Here is a 20671-nt window from a genome sequence, read left to right on the forward strand (position 1 = left end):
CTACAGTCCGGTGACGTACATCTCCATGCCGTCGTTGAAGGTGAAGATGGTGGTGGTCCCCGAGGAGGCCCCTCCTCCCCCTCCTCCTCCTCCTCCTCCTCCCTGTCGCTTGGCACAGTTCTCGCCCGCTCCACCGTGGGGCGGCGGCGGTGGCAGCATGGCGGCGCCCCTGGGCGGGGGTATGGGTGGGGGGAGGGGCAGCGGGGGCGGCGGGGGCGGCGGGGGGCCCGGGCGTCCCCCCGGGGAGGAGCCCCCGTGCGGCGGCGGTCCTTGAGGCCCTGGAATAATACGTAATAGTTATAATTATTTATAGAGCACCTTTCATTATATGAATGCTTTACAGAGTATTAAAGAAATAACATGTCAAAATCTTAATTATCTTTTTTGTTGTATTCAGACAGCCAGCAATGGGTAGAACTCCCCCAAAAATGTAGTCTCTGTGACACATCTAGGGGCCGCAATCTGCATTCAAAGATGTTCCACTTCCTACAAGCTTTGTCATTGGTCGAAAAAGAACCTGGCCGCAATGACTAACCAATCAGGAAGTAGACAGGCAAATCGACCAATGACAAAGCTTCTAGGAAAATCTTTGAATGCAGTTTGCGGCCCCTAGATGTGTCACAGAGACTACATTTTTGGGGGGAGCGTTCTACCCATTGCTGGCTGTCTGAATACAAAATACAAAAAAAAAACGTCTTTAAAATGTTGACTTATTATTGCTTATAACAGCTTTAAAAGGAAGGAAAAAAAGAAGTAAAATGACATTAAAATAATAACAAAAATAATTCCAAACTCCCTCGTCGCCGAGATAGTCTTCTGACGCTCTTTTTAACTTATTCGCCACCAATTGCACCTTTTCACGTCTTTTTTCATATCAACTGATTACAGTGATCAGCTACGGTGATCCAGTATCCCCTCATAACACTAACGGACAAAAAAAATAACAGACATTTTGCTGGCTTATGCCGTCGTCTATGGGGACGCAGCTTTTTGAACACTAATATATCGGGTTCTTCTTTTTAGACTAAAATCAAGCTTGATTTGCGTCAGATTTTTGCAAACGATAGTATTTTGCTTACAGAAAGTATGCTTTGGGTGGATTAAATTAATTTTGCAGTTTCCGGCCAAAACATCTTTCAAGTTAGAACCTCGCTCATTGAGCAGATCTACAAGCTCTCGGTGCCGCACTATGAGCTTGTTGTGCAAAACTTTGAATATATATTCTTTCAGAGCGAACGTTTTTAACTCAAATCTTTGCCTCTGGTGGGGTTCCTGGAACAACATATTTTCAAATGGGGGTCGGCGGCCAATTACATATATTATTTTTGGGTCCTTGACATGAAAATGTTTGAGAACCTGACAATGTAGAAACATATGGGTTTGAGAACCACTGACAATGTAGAAACATATGGGTTTGAGAACCACTGACAATGTAGAAACATATGGGTTTGAGAACCACTGACAATGTAGAAACATATGGGTTTGAGAACCACTGACAAAACTGTCAGGATTTAGAAGACATTTGTAGAATCATCCTCAGGTCCAAATGGGTTCATATGAAATTGATTATGGTTCACAACTCTGTTCTGTACGCGCTTGTAACACTCCAGTTCCGGTGCGATCATTTTTTTGATCTTCCGTTTGTTTTTAAACGGAAGTGAAATGTCTGCTGGCTTATGCTCTCTATAGGAACGCAGTTTTTAGAATCCTAATATCTTCTTCAAGGCGTTTTATATCAAACAAGCTTTTGCAGCTCATTTCTATAAACGATATGATCGCCGGTTACAAAATGTATTTTTTGGGGGCGAAATTAATAACGACATGTTACATACACATTTTCACCTCCTGTTTTTCTGTTTTCGAGTGAAACGCCTTTCAAAATAACACTGTTCTCCATAGAGATGAATGGTTGGAGGTCTTCAAGTACACAATTCAGCCACCTGATGGCGGTCTTCGCGGCAAATGATTTAAATGAAATCCGATAGAGCGTCGCAGTCCCGCCCCCTTTCAAAACGACAAGGGCACCAGGAAATAATTCCCCATTCATTTTTCCCATTTAGACGTTTCAAAAAATATTTATTTAAAGGAGCATTCAGTGATTTTGGTTTTTTGACCCCAGGGGTTAACTGCATGGGGAAACGTCTATGGGGAAAAATGAATGGGGAATTATTTCCTGGTTTCCTCATCGTTCTGAAAGGGGGTGCGGGACTGCGACGCTCTATTGGGAGCCAATGTAGTGAGGCTAAAACTGGAGTGATATCAAGGTGAGAGCTCACCTTGAGAGCCCTGTATGTGCTGTATCTGCTGCTGTAGCAGCTGTTGAGGACCCTGTATCTGCTGCTGTTGAGGGCCCTGTATCTGCTGATGTTGAGGGCCCTGTATCTGCTGCTGTAGCTGCTGTTGAGGGCCCTGTATCTGCTGCTGTAGCTGCTGTTGAGGGCCCTGTATCTGCTGCTGTAGCTGCTGTTGAGGGCCCTGTATCTGCTGCTGTAGCTGCTGTTGAGGGCCCTGTATCTGCTGCTGTTGAGGGCCCTGTATCTGCTGCTGTTGAGGGCCCTGTATCTGCTGCTGTTGAGGGCCCTGTATCTGCTGCTGTTGAGGGCCTTGTATCTGCTGCTGTTGAGGGCCCTGTATCTGCTGCTGTTGAGGGCCCTGTATCTGCTGCTGTTGAGGGCCCTGTATCTGCTGCTGTTGAGGGCCCTGTATCTGCTGCTGTTGAGGGCCCTGTATCTGCTGCTGTTGAGGGCCCTGTATCTGCTGCTGTTGAGGGCCCTGTATCTGCTGCTGTAGCTGCTGTTGAGGGCCCTGCTGCATGTTCTGTATCTGCTGGAGCTGCTGCTGTATCTGCCCAGGTGGAGGTTTGGGTGGAGGCTGCGGCTGTTTCTTCCTCTTCAGTGTGGCGCCGCCACCGGATGGCGCCACTGCTGAGCCGCTAGCGTTAGCAGCAGGAACATCTCCCACCGGTGCTAGAGAGATGGGATTATAATCTGTATTATGGATTATAGAGATGGGATTATAATCGTTATTATGGATTATAGAGATGGGATTATAATCAATATTATTGATTAGAGAGATGGGATTATAATCATTATTATTATATCGGTTATTGTGATGAAAAAATGCTCATATAAGAGTTGCATCGAAGGAGATTTAAATGTATCGTGAAATTGTCCTCAACAAAACCTATAGGAATTAGCTTTTATTGAGTTTGCAAATTCAGTACAACTTAAACCCTACATGTAGACATTTAGCAGATAGATTGTGCATCACATTCACCCATTCACACACACACACACACACACACACACACACACACACACACACACACACACACACACACACATTCACACTCAAGCACGTGCAGAGAGTGTTAGAGAGGCAGGGGCTGAAATCCCATAAGAGGGCACTTTTGGCCCAAAATAGCGAAAATAGCAGATCTACAAGCTCGCAACGCGTCACATTTCGGGGGGCAACCCAGCACTCTTTAGCTAGTGGAGATGCGGTGTGTAACGACATGAATTTCAAAACAAATTTGTTCAACGCAAAATGCTACGTTCAAAGTTCAGGCGACTTCGGAAAAAAGGAATTCTCCTGAATGCTGCCTTTCGGTATGACATGGAGAGGAAAGGGGAGCCATTTGGCATTTCTTTCACCACAGTAAAGCTTGGATTAATGTTCTGGGAAGGAGAGAAGGGCAGTTGTTTTTTACAGACGGGTAAAAGGGCTTTGATGTCTATATGTGTGCACGTCCATGCCGCGTCGTAGCGTGATAACCTACCCTGCTCCACCCGCTGCCTCCGGTGGTGGGGGTCGATGGTGGCGTAGGCAGGGTCGCTTGACTCAGCGGGCGTGGGCGATGCCACGCCCACATGCCACGATCTGTCCCCCCCGGCACCGGGCTGGTAGGATCTGTCCCCCCCGGCACCGGGCTGGTAGGAGCAGGGCTCCTCGTAGGAGCGGGCCTGTTGGGTCTGTACCCCTCCTCCTCCTCGACTTCCGTGACCCCCGCGACCTCCGCGACCCCCGCGGCCGCCGTTTTTCTCAGTGCCGAAGGAGCGAGGGAGGGTCTTGGCTCCGTTGCTGTACTCTCCTCCCCCCGACCCCCCCGACGATGGCGGGGGCGCTTTCTTCTTGAGCGATTTGCACACGGTGGAGTAGGTGTCTGCGATCTGACGCACGAATGCAAGCACGCACGCACGCACACACACACACACACAAATGCAGAGAACGAAAGAACACAATGAGATCGTCAATTACCATGTGTAAAAGTAGGCCTATATACAAAAGTTGAATTCTGTTTTTACATTCAACATTTATAGAGGGTATATATGTGCATGCCTGAAGCGAGTGGAAAATCAAGTGGCGAAGTGAGTTTAATGTCGTTTAACGTTGTTTAATGCAATCAGATAGGACTTTTCTGTTTGGATGTATGGGCTGTCAATCAGAGAGGACTTTTCTGTTTGGATGTATGGGGCTGTCAATCAGATAGGACTTTTCTGTGTGGATGTATGGGCTGTCAATCAGATATAGGACTTTTCTGTTTGGATGTATGGGGCTGTCAATCAGATAGGACTTTTCTGTGTGGATGTATGGGCTGTCAATCAGATATAGAACTTTTCTGTTTGGATGTATGGGTTGTCAAGCAGATAGGACTTTTCTGTGTGGATGTATGGGCTGTCAATCAGATATAGGACTTTTCTGTGTAGATGTATGGGCTGTCAATCAGATAGGACTGTTTCTAAATGTGTCTATTGCACTAAAATAATTTTAGTTATTAGCATGATATGTGACCATTAACATCCTATATAAGGCAAAAATATTCTTTAAGTAGCATGATATGAAACTAGGGGGTTTTCATGATTCTGAATCCATTCCAAGCATTAGTTTTGCACAAAAACACTCCTTGGGCTAAAGTCGGCCATATCCACGTATCCACAAATGTGCTGTTTTCCTCCCAAGGAGTGTTTTTTGTGCAAAGCTAATGCTTGGAATGGATTCAGAATCATGAAAACCCCCTAGTTTCATACGTCACATGCTACTTAAAGAATGATGAAACCCCCCCCCCCCCCCCTTCCCCCCTTCCTTTATATAGTTTTAATGGTATATGGTCACATATTATGCTAATAACTCAAATTTCCTACGGGAGTTGAATTTCAAACTTTTAGTACATATTATTAGACACCTTTAGAAACACATTGGTGAAGACATTTTTTGGTAACGTTTTAGTTCCCAGATGTTCATATAGGTTTCTCTTAAGTTACTATTAAGTTACTTCAGAGTCTAGATTATTAGCCTATTACTAAACATCCGTCGCCCAGACCCACGGTTTGGAAAGCCGTGCTAGTAGTTGCTACAGCTGATTATGTTCAGAAGAATTGCTGACCTATGGCTGTAACTGACACATGCATGTGTGTACTGAGCATGTCGGGATATACAGCTGCTGTGATTGGTTCTGTGCAGTGTATGTGTGCATGCGTGTGTGTGTGTGTGTGTGTGTGTGTGTGTGTGTGTGTGTGTGTGTGTGTCTCTCTCTCTCTCTGCGGCCTTAAGGTGTCATGTTTCAGAGCCCTTGGGAGGGAGACAGAGATATGAATGTACAGCCTGTCTCCTATATGTGTGTGCGTGTGTGTGTGTGTGCACGTCTGCACGTATATAAGGCATCTGGGGACAATATGGGTGCAACCAGCTCTAATTATACACCAGCGCTAAGGCGCTGTGGGCCCGTGGCCAAATGGATGCATATTATATATATACTGGCACGCATGTGCATGGGCGCGCGCGCGCGTGCGCGTGTGTGTGTACAGTCGGATCTGAGGAATAAATGTTGCGAGGACAATTTGTCCTGCACATAAGAGTTCTTTCCAACACTGTGTAAGCCCACAGAGTCAGAGCACATTATGTACAACAGATTGTCCTGTCGCACAGCGTGGCTACACTCCACTGTCTGCCCATTCAATCCACAATTCATTTCAAATGTATTTTAATAAGAAGGCGTTCATTACACAGGCTTATAGGTCCTAACTTATACTGCACGCATGCAGCGCCCCATGTGAGATCTCTCATTTCCTCTGACTGTCACAAGAGCCCCTTCTCGCCCCAAATGCGGTTAAATAAGACAGCAATATCTATACATGTACACTACTATTACTTATTAGAGAAAATGGTGTAGAAAAAGATTCTTTGAGTCAGTTTTTATACAATTTATACACAAATGCAAGTCTTTGTCTGTGTGTGCATGTGTACGTCTTTAATCCAGCTAACTCGAGAACTGTTCGCCCGGCCGACTTCAACTTCGACACACGTGTTCCACACCACCGCAAGGGATGCAGTGCCCGTTGTCGAGTCCGTCGGACCCATGGTTGTCCAGAACCGCCACAAAAAGGCATCTGTCAAGGCTCTGGACAGGGCCCCTGCCGAGGCACCATACTGTATATGGAGCTGGCCATATTTGGGCATGCCTGACAAAGAACTCCATATATGGGCATAAAAGGGACACAGGCATAATATCTGGGTGGGTCATGCATTTCCAACTTGCATCGTTCCAAGTAGGCCAGTGCCCAACGGGCACCACTGTAGAGGCTCCAACGCATAATATCTGGGTGGGGTATGCACGCACATACGCACGCACGCACGCACACATATTACACACACACACACACACACACACACACACACACACACACACACACACACACACACACACACACACACACAACTAAGCCAAAATAAATATCTGGCTTTTGGCTTATTAGGTTTAAAAAGTAAATACAAGTAGCCTGTCCTAAAATGTTAACATGCTCACAAGAGTAGTAATATACAAACGTGTGCACGCATGTCTGAGTGTGTGTGTGTGTGTGTGTGTGTGTGCGTGTGTGTGTGTGTGTGTGTGCGTGCGTGCGTGCGCACATGCATGTGTTGACAGAGCTCGCTCTGTGCTGTAACCTGACCTATTTTGACCAGGCCCGGATAAGACAGAGTAAACTATGTTATCAGAGAGAGAGAGAGAGAGAGAGAGAGAGAGAGGCAGGGTTACCTAATGCACACTGACTGGACAGACCGGTAAAATTTTCACCTTAACAGCCTTCTGAGTCCTACGCACGCGCGCACACACACACACACACACACACACACACACACACACACACACACACACACACACACACACACACACACACACACACACACACACACACACACACACACACACACACACACACACACAAAATACGATAATGCCCAGTGACAATTTAACATGGGCATATTACGCATATATGCCTGCATGTTTATCTCGGAAGCGTTGATTTTGACAGCACATTTTGTTTTATAGTCAGTCTTTTGAATAAAATGTCATTTAGTTTTAGTCACATTTCAGTCATCGAAAAAGTCTATTTACAGTCATAGGCTTCTGATCTGACTAAATCTACGGAGGGGATACGGCCAAAGCGATGACACTCTGACCTCTCTGGCATTTCTGTGTCAAAATTCCATAAGGGGAGTGTCTGTCTGTCTGACTCACCTCTCTCTGTCCCTGTGTGTGTGTGTGTGTGTGTCTCTCTCTCTCTCTCTCTCTCTCTCTCTCGACCTCAAGCCACACCCCCCCCCCCCCCCAACACACACACACACACACAAATCTCTTGTGTGACCTTTTTGGATAAACAAAGACCCTGGCCTGTGCAGCGTGTGTGTGTGTGTGTGTGTGTGTGTGCAACAGAGGAAGGAAGTCACAAGACGGTGGGGATTTCAAAACTGGGCTGCAGCTGTTGAGGAAGCCGGGGCGAGCGAGCAATGTTTTCATTTCCCCTCTCTCTCTCTCTCTCTCTCTCTCTCTCTCTTTTACTTCAAGTATGGATTACACTACACTACACTACACTACACACACACACACACACACACACACACACACACACACACACACACACACACACACACACACACACACACACACACACACACACACACACACACACACACACACACACACACACACAGTGTGTTACAGTCAGTAAAAGTCAAAGTACTGCATTGAAACTTTAAAGGAAGTAATATGAAACGTAGAAATGTCTAAATACCTTCTCTGGCAGGCAGATACACATTTATTCAAATGTTGCATTTTTTTTGTTTAAAACTATAACGTCCTACTTGATCACACCACAGCGACGCACAAAAGCATCAAGAGTAGCAGATCTCCAAGCTCGAAACGTGACTAAGCTGCGATGACTAAAACTAAGTCTAAATATACTGACAATTTCTTCAACAAATAAGAACTATAGACAAAAATGTTATAGGAAGGGACTATAGTGGACAAGAGATCCAGTATACAGTAAGTCATTTTAGGTTGCATGATGAAAATAGCCGATCTACAAGCTCACAACGCATCGCAGCGCGCCGCGTTGTGAGCTTGTAGATCGGCTATTTTCAGCATGTGTAACTAAAAACAGCCATCAAGGCCCGCCAAAATGCATTTTAGACGACTAAATCAACTGTAGTTTTAGTCGACTAAAATCTTTATGATATCTAATGTGTGACTAAGACTAAATGAAAGCTATTCAAGAGACTATGACTAAAACTAACATCAAAATTTGCTGCCAAAAACAGCACTGCTCTTGAATGTGACTCCTGAACAGTATAACAGTGTTGGACATAATGAATGTGACTCCTGAACAGTATAACAGTGTTGGACATAATGAATGTGACTCCTGAACAGTATAACAGTGTTGGACATAATGAATGTGACTCCTGAACAGTATAACAGTGGTGGACATAATGAATGTGACTCCTGAACAGTATAACAGTGGTGGACATAATGAATGTGACTCCAGAACAGTATAACAGTGGTGGACATAATGAATGTGACTCCTGAACAGTATAACAGTGTTGGACATAATGAATGTGACTCCTGAACAGTATAACAGTGGTGGACATAATTAATGTGACTCCTGAACAGTATAACAGTGGTGGACATAATGAATGTGACTCCTGAACAGTATAACAGTGTTGGACATAATGAATGTGACTCCTGAACAGTATAACAGTGGTGGACATAATGAATGTGACTCCTGAACAGTATAACAGTGGTGGACATAATGAATGTGACTCCTGAACAGTATAACAGTGGTGGACATAATTAATGTGACTCCTGAACAGTATAACAGTGGTGGACATAATGAATGTGACTCCTGAACAGTATAACAGTGTTGGACATAATGAATGTGACTCCTGAACAGTATAACAGTGTTGGACATAATGAATGTGACTCCTGAACAGTATAACAGTGGTGGACATAATGAATGTGACTCCTGAACAGTATAACAGTGGTGGACATAATGAATGTGACTCCTGAACAGTATAACAGTGGTGGACATAATTAATGTGACTCCTGAACAGTATAACAGTGGTGGACATAATGAATGTGACTCCTGAACAGTATAACAGTGTTGGACATAATGAATGTGACTCCAGAACAGTATAACAGTGTTGGACATAATGAATGTGACTCCAGAACAGTATAACAGTGTTGGACATAATGAATGTGACTCCAGAACAGTATAACAGTGTTGGACATAATGAATGTGACTCCAGAACAGTATAACAGTGTTGGACATAATGAATGTGACTCCAGAACAGTATAACAGTGTTGGACATAATGAATGTGACTCCAGAACAGTATAACAGTGGTGGACATAATGAATGTGACTCCTGAACAGTATAACAGTGGTGGACATAATGAATGTGACTCCAGAACAGTATAACAGTGTTGGACATAATGAATGTGACTCCAGAACAGTATAACAGTGTTGGACATAATGAATGTGACTCCAGAACAGTATAACAGTGGTGGACATAATGAATGTGACTCCAGAACAGTATAACAGTGGTGGACATAATGAATGTGACTCCAGAACAGTATAACAGTGTTGGACATAATGAATGTGACTCCTGAACAGTATAACAGTGTTGGACATAATGAATGTGACTCCAGAACAGTATAACAGTGGTGGACATAATGAATGTGACTCCAGAACAGTATAACAGTGTTGGACATAATGAATGTGACTCCAGAACAGTATAACAGTGTTGGACATAATGAATGTGACTCCAGAACAGTATAACAGTGTTGGACATAATGAATGTGACTCCAGAACAGTATAACAGTGTTGGACATAATGAATGTGACTCCAGAACAGTATAACAGTGGTGGACATAATGAATGTGACTCCTGAACAGTATAACAGTGGTGGACATAATGAATGTGACTCCAGAACAGTATAACAGTGGTGGACATAATGAATGTGACTCCTGAACAGTATAACAGTGGTGGACATAATGAATGTGACTCCTGAACAGTATAACAGTGGTGGACATAATGAATGTGACTCCTGAACAGTATAACAGTGTTGGACATAATGAATGTGACTCATGAACAGTATAACAGTGTTGGACATAATGAATGTGACTCCTGAACAGTATAACAGTGGTGGACATAATGAATGTGACTCCAGAACAGTATAACAGTGGTGGACATAATGAATGTGACTCCAGAACAGTATAACAGTGTTGGACATAATGAATGTGACTCCAGAACAGTATAACAGTGGTGGACATAATGAATGTGACTCCAGAACAGTATAACAGTGTTGGACATAATGAATGTGACTCCAGAACAGTATAACAGTGTTGGACATAATGAATGTGACTCCAGAACAGTATAACTGTGTTGGACATAATGAATGTGACTCCAGAACAGTATAACAGTGGTGGACATAATGAATGTGACTCCAGAACAGTATAACAGTGTTGGACATAATGAATGTGACTCTAGAACAGTATAACAGTGGTGGACATAATGAATGTGACTCCTGAACAGTATAACAGTGTTGGACATAATGAATGTGACTCTAGAACAGTATAACAGTGGTGGACATAATGAATGTGACTCCTGAACAGTATAACTGTGTTGGACATAATGAATGTGACTCCTGAACAGTATAACAGTGGTGGACATAATGAATGTGACTCCAGAACAGTATAACAGTGGTGGACATAATGAATGTGACTCCAGAACAGTATAACAGTGTTGGACATAATGAATGTGACTCCTGAACAGTATAACAGTGGTGGACATAATGAATGTGACTCCTGAACAGTATAACAGTGGTGGACATAATGAATGTGACTCCAGAACAGTATAACAGTGTTGGACATAATGAATGTGACTCCTGAACAGTATAACAGTGTTGGACATAATGAATGTGACTCCAGAACAGTATAACAGTGTTGGACATAATGAATGTGACTCCTGAACAGTATAACAGTGGTGGACATAATGAATGTGACTCCTGAACAGTATAACAGTGTTGGACATAATGAATGTGACTCCTGAACAGTATAACAGTGTTGGACATAATGAATGTGACTCCTGAACAGTATAACAGTGTTGGACATAATGAATGTGACTCCAGAACAGTATAACAGTGTTGGACATAATGAATGTGACTCCAGAACAGTATAACAGTGTTGGACATAATGAATGTGACTCCAGAACAGTATAACAGTGTTGGACATAATGAATGTGACTCCTGAACAGTATAACAGTGGTGGACATAATGAATGTGACTCCTGAACAGTATAACAGTGGTGGACATAATGAATGTGACTCCAGAACAGTATAACAGTGTTGGACATAATGAATGTGACTCCTGAACAGTATAACAGTGTTGGACATAATGAATGTGACTCCAGAACAGTATAACAGTGTTGGACATAATGAATGTGACTCCTGAACAGTATAACAGTGGTGGACATAATGAATGTGACTCCAGAACAGTATAACAGTGGTGGACATAATGAATGTGACTCCAGAACAGTATAACAGTGGTGGACATAATGAATGTGACTCCTGAACAGTATAACAGTGTTGGACATAATGAATGTGACTCCAGAACAGTATAACAGTGTTGGACATAATGAATGTGACTCCTGAACAGTATAACAGTGGTGGACATAATGAATGTGACTCCTGAACAGTAGGCATATAACAGTGTTGGACATAATGAGGGTTTCCCCCCCGACAGACACCAACATTATGCATTAACACAATCTTTGCCACAAACGGGAGTTCTCAGGATTCGTACCCTCGTAACCCGCCTTCGCCAATCAAATAATCAAATCATTAGAAAGAACAAAAACGTTCTAATTATTTGATTGGCCCCAAAACGTGTGTTTATTGTCATGATTTGTCACAACAAGAGTTGTCTTTGTCCGACGCTTAAAAGGTCTTTACTTTTTGAAACGTCTATGGAAAAATGAATGGTGAATTCTCATGAAAGGGTGCGGGACTGCGACTCTCTATACCCTCACGCGGTCCCACCAATGGGTGGGAACCGCACTGGACTTAACCCATTCAGACCTGAGGACGATTCTACAAAATGTCTTCTAAATCCTGACAGTTTTCTGAAAACCCCTATGTTTCTATGTCAGTCGTTCTCAAACATTTTCACGTCAAGGACCCCCAAAAAGGACCCCTGAAAGAATATATTCAAACATTTGGGCCACATTTTCACGATTTTTCCACAGCTGAAGTTTAACATACTGCTTAAACACCAAAAGGGGTTCCCGACCCATAAAAGGGGTTAAAGGGCCCCTTTTGCAACCAGATTTTATTTTAATGATGATTAGGACACAAGAAACCCTTTCCTGGGGTTTTCATATAAGATGTGTTTTTAGATATTCTAGTCATGTTCATGACCAAAAACCTGTCATGGAAATGTGGTCTCACTTCCTTCCTGAACTACAAAGTCACACCTCCATGCAGCCTGCCCCTCTCCACAAGGAGGGGCAGTGCACTAAAGCATTATGGGCATTGTAGGAATTCAGCAATCAAGTCAAACCCCAGTCAAACACACAGACTTCATTACATTTCTGGATATAGGTTGCAAATTTCTAATTGTGCTGCTGTTATCTATACTACAAATACTATTAAAGCTGCTATAAGCAATTATGTCAAAAAAAATTGGTAATCAGACAGCCAGCAATGACTAAAACGCTCCCAAAAAAATTAGTCACTGTGACACATCTAGGGGCCACAATCTGCATTCAAAGATTTCCCCTTCATTGGTCGTTTGGTCATTACTTCCTGATTGGTTAGTAATTTCGACCGGGGTTTTTTTCGACCAATGACAAAGCTTCTAAGAATATCTTTGAATGCAGATTGTGGCCCCTAGATGTGTCACAGAGAATTTTTTTGGGGGGAGAGTTTTACTCATTGCTGGCTGTCTGAATACCAAAAAATATATAAAAAACAAAGCCATTAAAAATGTTACATGATTTATTATTGCTTATAGCAGCTTTAACATTGAGTGACTGCAGTTTCTTCCAGCAGTGAAATGCACCTTTAATGTTTCACATCAGCACAGTCAAATCTCCATGGAAACAACACAACAGTGCGTGCGTGCGTGCGTGCGTGCGTGCGTGCATGCGTGCGTGCGTGCGTGCGAGTAGCAACAAATATGCACCCCTGTTTCCAAATGTTTTTTTTTCCTTCTTCTTTTCTTTTTGGAGTGGTCTGCACTGCATTCAGCCAGAGAGAGAGAGAGAGAGAGAGAGAGCGAGAGAGAGAGTGTGTGTGTGTGTGTGTGTGAGGCGTGCCTCGTACGACCCGATTGGCTGACTGGAGCCAGCGCCTCCTTATAGCGTGGCGGGGAGTTGGAGGAGAGAGAGAGAGAGAGAGAAAGAGAGAGAGAGAGAGGGGAGTGGAAAATCAACACTTTTTTTCTTTTTTTTACGGGTGAAACTGACAAAGTCCAGATAATACACCCACAGTTATATGGGCATGTCAGGACACGGGCGGGTGAGAGACAGAGAGAGAGAGAGAGAGAGAGAGAGAGAGAGAGAGAGAGAGAGAGAAAGAGCAAATGCATGCATTCTTGTGGGTCTTGAGCTATAGTTTATAAATATGATTATTCCCTTTTCACATGTCCATATTGATTCTTTGGAAACTTAAAGGTATATGTTTTGTCATGCTGTGTGCCAACAGTCTGAATGGACCTTTCTTGTCTGTACAGTATATGGCGGTACGTATGTCATGTATTAAGGTCATTCTGTGTACATCAACCCCTTTTGGTGTTTCAAGCATTATGTTACACTTTAGCTGTTGAAAAATAGCAGATCTACAAGCTACGAGCTTGTAGGTCTGCTATTTTTGAAAAACCCGTGAAAATGTGGCGCAAATCGTTGAATATATATTCTTTCAGAGCAAACGTTTTTAACTCAAAACTTTGCTTCTGGGGGGTCCCTGGAACTACATCTTTTCGGGGGTTCGGTGGCCAAATACATATATTTTTGGGGCTCCTTGACATTAAATAGTTTGAGAACTACTGACATAGAAACTGTCATGTTTAGAATACATTTTGTAGAATGGTCCTCAGGCCAGTCCACAGCACTGGAAGGCTCTCTATCTGTTGGTGAGGAATGGAGAAATGGCCTTATGAGCAAACCAGCCAGTGTGTTATTTGCACTTTTATCTTTTATCTTTTCTAACATGCTTGGCGAATGTAAAGGTAAGTTTCCTGCAGTGCCAATAAAGTCCCATTGCATTTGATTTAACTGAATTGATTGACACACAGAGAGAGAGAGAGAGAGGCAGGGGGGGGAATTGTGAAAGAGACAGATTGTAGATTGCAGTGTAGAGTGAGGGCCAGCTGCTGTGTGTGTGTGTGTGTGTGTGTGTGTGTGTGTGGGTGTGTGTGCTTGTGCGTGTGTGCGTGCGTGCGTAGTGATGGTCTGAATTTCCAGAGGCGGGGTTTTAACTGGCTATAGGAGGGCAAACAACACGGACTTAACCCCTTAAATCCCCGTGTACAGCAGCCAACCCATCCCAGGGGGGCTCAACGTCTGTTTGTGCATGTGTATGTGTGTGTGTGTGTGTGTGTGTGTGTGTGTGTGTGTGTGTGTGTGTGTGGAGGGGTGGGGGGCTGTTTAAATCCTCCATAGGTCTAGACCCCCGCGACCGTCACCTCACTTTAACAGCACAGCTTAGCTCTCATGTTGAGAGACATGACGTAATGATAATGACTTTATGCTGCTGCATCCCCCAGAGCGCTGCTTTTCAACCCTTTTCATATCATTATTGTCTCCACCAGGCCGAAGGCATGTGGGGAGAGTATGTTTTGCACTCCGTCCGTCCGTCTGTCCGTCCGTCCGTGTGTGTGTCCGTCCGTGTGTCCGTCCGTCCGTCCGTGTGTCCGTGAGGAGCTAATCTCGGCCACCGTTAACCCGGTCGATGCCAAATTTTGCACACACACTCCCTGGATGCCACCGATGAACCTCTGCCCCAAACTTTCCAGAACGGCCTGTTATAGCGCCACCAGGAGGCCGCTTTGTGCAAAACAAGTTTTTGCACAGTACACCTACAGATTTTTTGGGGGATTTTTGATTGGTTAAGATTGGCTTCCAAAGTTCACAGGAGTGCTCAGTTTCAAACAAAATGCTGCAAATCATGAACACATCGCGTGATTTCCGTGAAATTGTGCACCCACATTCCCACTAGGCCGAGGACAAAATGCCACATGAACAATTTCAACTCAGCCTCAAGGTGGCGCTATAACTGGCCGAAAAGTGTTTTTACCTCTAACTGCACGGATCTGTGGATAACTTTGTATGCCAACTCCCTAGAGGCCAAGGAAAAACCTTTGCCTGGAATTTTTCACATCTGCTCTTTATAGCGCCACCAGGAGGCCGACATATGTAAAACACATTTTCTATTATTACTCCTTCAGATTTTATCCAAATTTCACGCAAATCGGTACACATGATCTCCATAGTCATGTGATCAAGGCAAGTTTGTTTGATTTCTCATATTCCATCCTGATTGGCCACGATTGGCTCCTACAGTTTTCAGGAGTAGCCCGCTTTGTACAAATCGCCACAACTCCTCAACGCAGCGTCCGATTGCGATGAAACTGTGCACGCATATTCCCACTAGGCTGAGGAAGAAATACTGGTGGAGACCTGTGCCCAGAAGGGCACTTTTTCTAGTTTATTCTGCATTTGATCCACGATTCCACGTACAGACCACCATTTGATGACATTTAGCCTAGGGTTAGGTTAACTATTCAAGAGACCGTGAATGTGACTAAAACTAAAATAAGAACATGCTGTCAAAATCAACCCTGCTCTGCAAGCACTTTGACTACGCAGTTGTACGTCAAATGTTTTGTCCATGAATTTGTTTCTTTGAGTGTGATACAATGTTAGCCTGGCTAATAAGACAGACCGAATCAGCCGTTGGCAAATCCAAATTGCCTGCCGGCGGATTACGGTCTGGAGAGGCTCAATTTCCTACACCAGAGAACTGGTGTGGCCAATCGGTACACGGTATGCAATATGGGCGGGCTTTGGTACAGTGACGTTCAATGCTTGAGACCTTTGACTGACAGTAGCTCTGACCAATTGCGTCAAAGAGAAAATGTTTGAACCCGCCCCCCGGGAAACAAGATCCATACACATCATCTACAGACTCAAATACCACACGGCAGTGTGATTTGAGTCTGGCTTATTAGCCAGGCTAATACAATGTGCCTCGCATGGCTTTCCCTGTAATCTGTATCTTTAACTGATGTGCTGTCTATATATCCCCCCAGGGGACAGGGGACCAATAACAAGGCCTCATCTTATCAGGCGACGTCAGTTTCACTGTCTCTGATTTGTTGCTCAACAACACTCGTTATGACGTCACAAAAGTAGTGAAACGCCCGGTGTGTGGGGGAGAGAGAGAGAGAGAGAGAGAGAGAGAGAGAGAGAGAGAGGCAGATATGTAGTTCCAGGGATCCCCCCCGCCCCAGAAGCAAAGAGTTGAGTTAAAAACGTTCACTCTGAAAGAATATACCTGTATATTCAAAGATTTGCGCCACATTTCCACAATAAATAAAAAATAGCAGATCTACAAGCTCGTAGCGCGGCACTCCGCGCTATGAGCATGTAGGTCTGCTATGTTTCAACCAGTCCACATATGGCCAGAATACAGAATTAATTCTATATGTTGATCTGACCTCATCTGACCTCATCAAACCCTGTACACTCAAGACACTGCCTCCCCCTCGCTACCACCCTTAGATCTCCATAATATGAATGGCCAATAAATACAGAATTAATTCCAGATATGTTGAACCGACCTCATCAAACCCTCATGTACACTCAAGACACACTTCATATATGGCCAACAGACCTCATCACTTTAGGTAGGGGGGCGGTGCTGGGGGGGGGGCTTACTCACCTCCTTGGCGGTAGGGGGCGGCGGCAGCCCCTTATTGGCCGCGTCTCCCAGCAGGCGGGGAGGGGGCGGGGCGTGCAGCGTGATGATGTCATCGTCCTCGGGAGGCTTCCAGATGTACTGCTCCCCGTTGCCCATGAACACTGCCTCCTGGTGGAGAGAGAAGGTAGTGGTCATGTTATAACACTGCCTCCTGGTGGAGAGAGAAGGTAGTGGTCATGTTATAACACTGCCTCCTGGTGGAGAGAGACGGTAGTGGTCATGTTATAACACTGATAACACTGCCTCCTGGTGGAGAGAGACGGTAGTGGTCATGTTATAACACTGATAACACTGCCTCCTGGTGGAGAGAGACGGTAGTGGTCATGTTATAACACTGATAACACTGCCTCCTGGTGGAGAGAGACGGTAGTGGTCATGTTATAACACTGCCTCCTGGTGGAGAGAGACGGTAGTGGTCATGATATAACACTGCCTCCTGGTGGACAGAGATGGTATTGGTCATGTTATAACACTGCCTCCTGGTGGAAAGAGACGGTAGTGGTCATGATAACGCTGCCTCCTGGTGGACAGAGTTGGTAGTGTACGGGAGTTAAAGCTGATGGGTTATTGTAGCTCAATGGTTCTCAACCAGTGGTCCGGGGACCACCAGCGGTCCTTGAGGGTGTCATTTTACGCTCTCAAGAGTTATTATTGTCAAACTGTTATTGTCAAGCATCTGCATTACTTACTTTATAAGAACTCTACACCGTTAAGAGAATGTAGAAGAATTGTTAATTTTGTATCAACATCAGCACATTTGGCCGTTTTTTAGCCCAAGTAGTGTTTTTTCGTGCAAAACTAATGCTTGGAATGGATTCAGCATCATGAAAACCCCCTGGTTTGACATGTCACATGGTTGTTAATGGTACCCCAGCTTTCAGCAGCTGTCACACAGTTTCCCAATTAAGGGAGTTGGGTTGGAACAAACTGGTATGTGATATAGGAGACACCTTTATGAACACATTTTGTGACGAAAGCTAGTGGTAAGCATTTTTCTTTCGTTATTTGTTTTGGAGATTTGCCACACATTTCTCTAACTAGAAGGATTATTTTACCTTAAAAACATGTCCAGGGGCCCAGGCCGTGGCGTAACGGTCTGGGCACCGGACTGGTAATCCAGTCGCAGTGTGCCGCGGGTTCGACTCCCGAACCCGACACGGCCTTTACTGCATGTCATCCCCCATCTCTCTCCCGTTTCCTGTCAGCCTACTGTCTGTCCCTTAAAAAATCAATAAAAGTCGTAAGCCGCAAAAAATATATCTTAAAGGGTCATTTTGAGCTCTAGTCCAGTCAAGGACCCACACATTGATGTCATGTATTTTGGCCGCGCAGCATGGACCCCCATGCATCTGAGAAGGTTTGACGCCACCAGAACTAAATATTTGCTTTAAATGTTAATTGCTTTAACCCCAACGTAAAAAAAAAGTATTCACATTTTTTAGATTTTTCTGAAATACCTATGTTTCTGTATCAGTGGTATTCCATATTTCATGTCAAGGACCCCAAAAAATATATGTAATTGGCCAGTTAAAAATGTTCACTCTCTGAAAGAATATATATTTAAAGATTTGCGCCACATTTTCATGATTTTTCAAAAATAGCAGACCTACAAGCTCGTAGCGCTGCACTCGGTGCCGAGCTATGCTTGTAGAGCTAAAAGTATAAAATAATGCTTAAACACCAAAAGGAGTTCCCGCCCTGTATAAAAAAAATAAAAAATATATCACTCTATAATTAAGCGAATGTCTGAGTGTGTGTCTGTCTGTCTGTGTGTCAGAAACAAACACTTATCTCCTCATTCCCTGCACCAATCGCTCCCTTTTCACACAGGCATTGACCATATGAATATGGAGGGCGTAACGGAGCCCTTTTTTCGATTTGACACATTCATTATTATTAATTTATTTATTAGTGAATTAAAAACGCACCCGGGTGCAGTACCCCCCACAGCCACATGGCGGCAAAACTCCTCTCCCCAGAAATCACGTGTCACCAGTGTCACAAGTGAATTGCATTTTGGGACGGTCACTGATTAATACTGGGACACAGTTTTCCGCGTAACTTGAGTTGTTTCGCCCGCTGTCAATTTTGCTCGCAATAGACAGCGGGCGAGCGATCGGGATATTTCCAACCCCCTTAACCAAACTCGCTGATCTGCTCCGAGTCGACACCACCTCAGGCCCCTCCCTCCCCCTCTGGCTGCTATTCTTTGCACGAATGGACGGACAAGCGATTGAGGCGAACACTACCTTAGTAACAGAGGATTCAAACCACACACGGGTAAAAACAGCGCAGGCACCATTGTGGCAGACAGGCAGCTGTTACACACGGCGCATAGCCTACTAAGGTTATTTAACCACTTTTTGCAATGCAATGTTTGAACGTCACTTCATATTATAACTTCAAACCAAACGCGGGTGACACGCCTGGTCACTGACGACGCGCGTCGCGCAGTTACAGATCTCATCTTTCCTGTACCTAATGTGAAACATTGAACAGCACGGCCACGATCACAACGGAATGATTATCTATCGGGCTGGCTCTGTTGGATCACTTGATATAACTTTTAACCAAACGTGGGTGAAACAGCGTGCAGCCGCGCACGTAAAGAGTGCACGTGCGCACGCACATGGAGTGGACGGATTGATTGATATACCAAAACAACCCTTGCTTAGCACCTCGCTAAAAGCGTGTGCGCAGGCTACTCTGAGGTGGGCACCCACTGTCGTTATAATAGGAACCTTCTGCCCTTGCCTGGCTGGATTTGTGTGTGTGTGTGTGTGTGTGTGTGTGCGTGTGTGTGCAGACTACTTTCGCTGTGAGCGTGTGTGTAAACTACTTAAGCTGTGTGTGCGCACGTGCGTATGTGTGCGCGTGCGTCATCGCGTGGCCGTTTTCAGTTCGCTATAAACACAACACGAGATACAACTGTCTTGAACATAAGCCACACACACACACAGCGTGAAGTGGCTACAGCGCACGCTCCGGTGAAAACAGCTAATCTACAAGCTCACAACATCACAGGTTGCAAAAGCCATGAGTTCTCGCAAGCCAAAGCTCACAATTGAGACCGTTTTGGACTGCAAATTGGATCTGTGCGACTGTCCATATATAGGTGCATGTCAAACTGGGGGTCCTTGATACTTTTCAAATGGGGCTCTGTGGGCTAATAAGTGTAAATGTTGCGGTCCTTGCTCTTGCCATGAAAACGTTTCCTTACCATGCATTTGTAAGAATACTTTCATGTTATACTGCTGTTTTTATTCATAAACACACACACACACACACACACACACACACACACACACACACACACACACACACACACACACACACACACACAAATATATTATACAAGTTGAA

General features: G+C 44.3%; 1 protein-coding gene across 1 annotated transcript in view; it reads right to left on the reverse strand.

The window, feature by feature from the left end:
* The window catches only part of LOC310861273 (uncharacterized protein), a gene marked incomplete at its 3' end in the record, with an annotated part of 46801 nt that continues 26130 nt past the window's right edge, over nucleotides 1-20671 (reverse strand). Inside the window, exons 8-11 of the mRNA XM_083768671.1 lie at nucleotides 17270-17416; nucleotides 3779-4169; nucleotides 2277-2966; nucleotides 1-278 (exon numbers count right to left, since the gene is read on the reverse strand). Of these exons, the coding sequence (XP_083624797.1) occupies nucleotides 1-278; nucleotides 2277-2966; nucleotides 3779-4169; nucleotides 17270-17416 (1506 nt within the window). The remainder of the gene's footprint in view (nucleotides 279-2276; nucleotides 2967-3778; nucleotides 4170-17269; nucleotides 17417-20671) is intronic.

The sequence above is a fragment of the Protomyctophum parallelum genome (genome assembly GCF_964188405.1).
Source record: "Protomyctophum parallelum genome assembly, chromosome: 7".
Classification (NCBI taxonomy): Eukaryota; Metazoa; Chordata; class Actinopteri; order Myctophiformes; family Myctophidae; genus Protomyctophum; species Protomyctophum parallelum.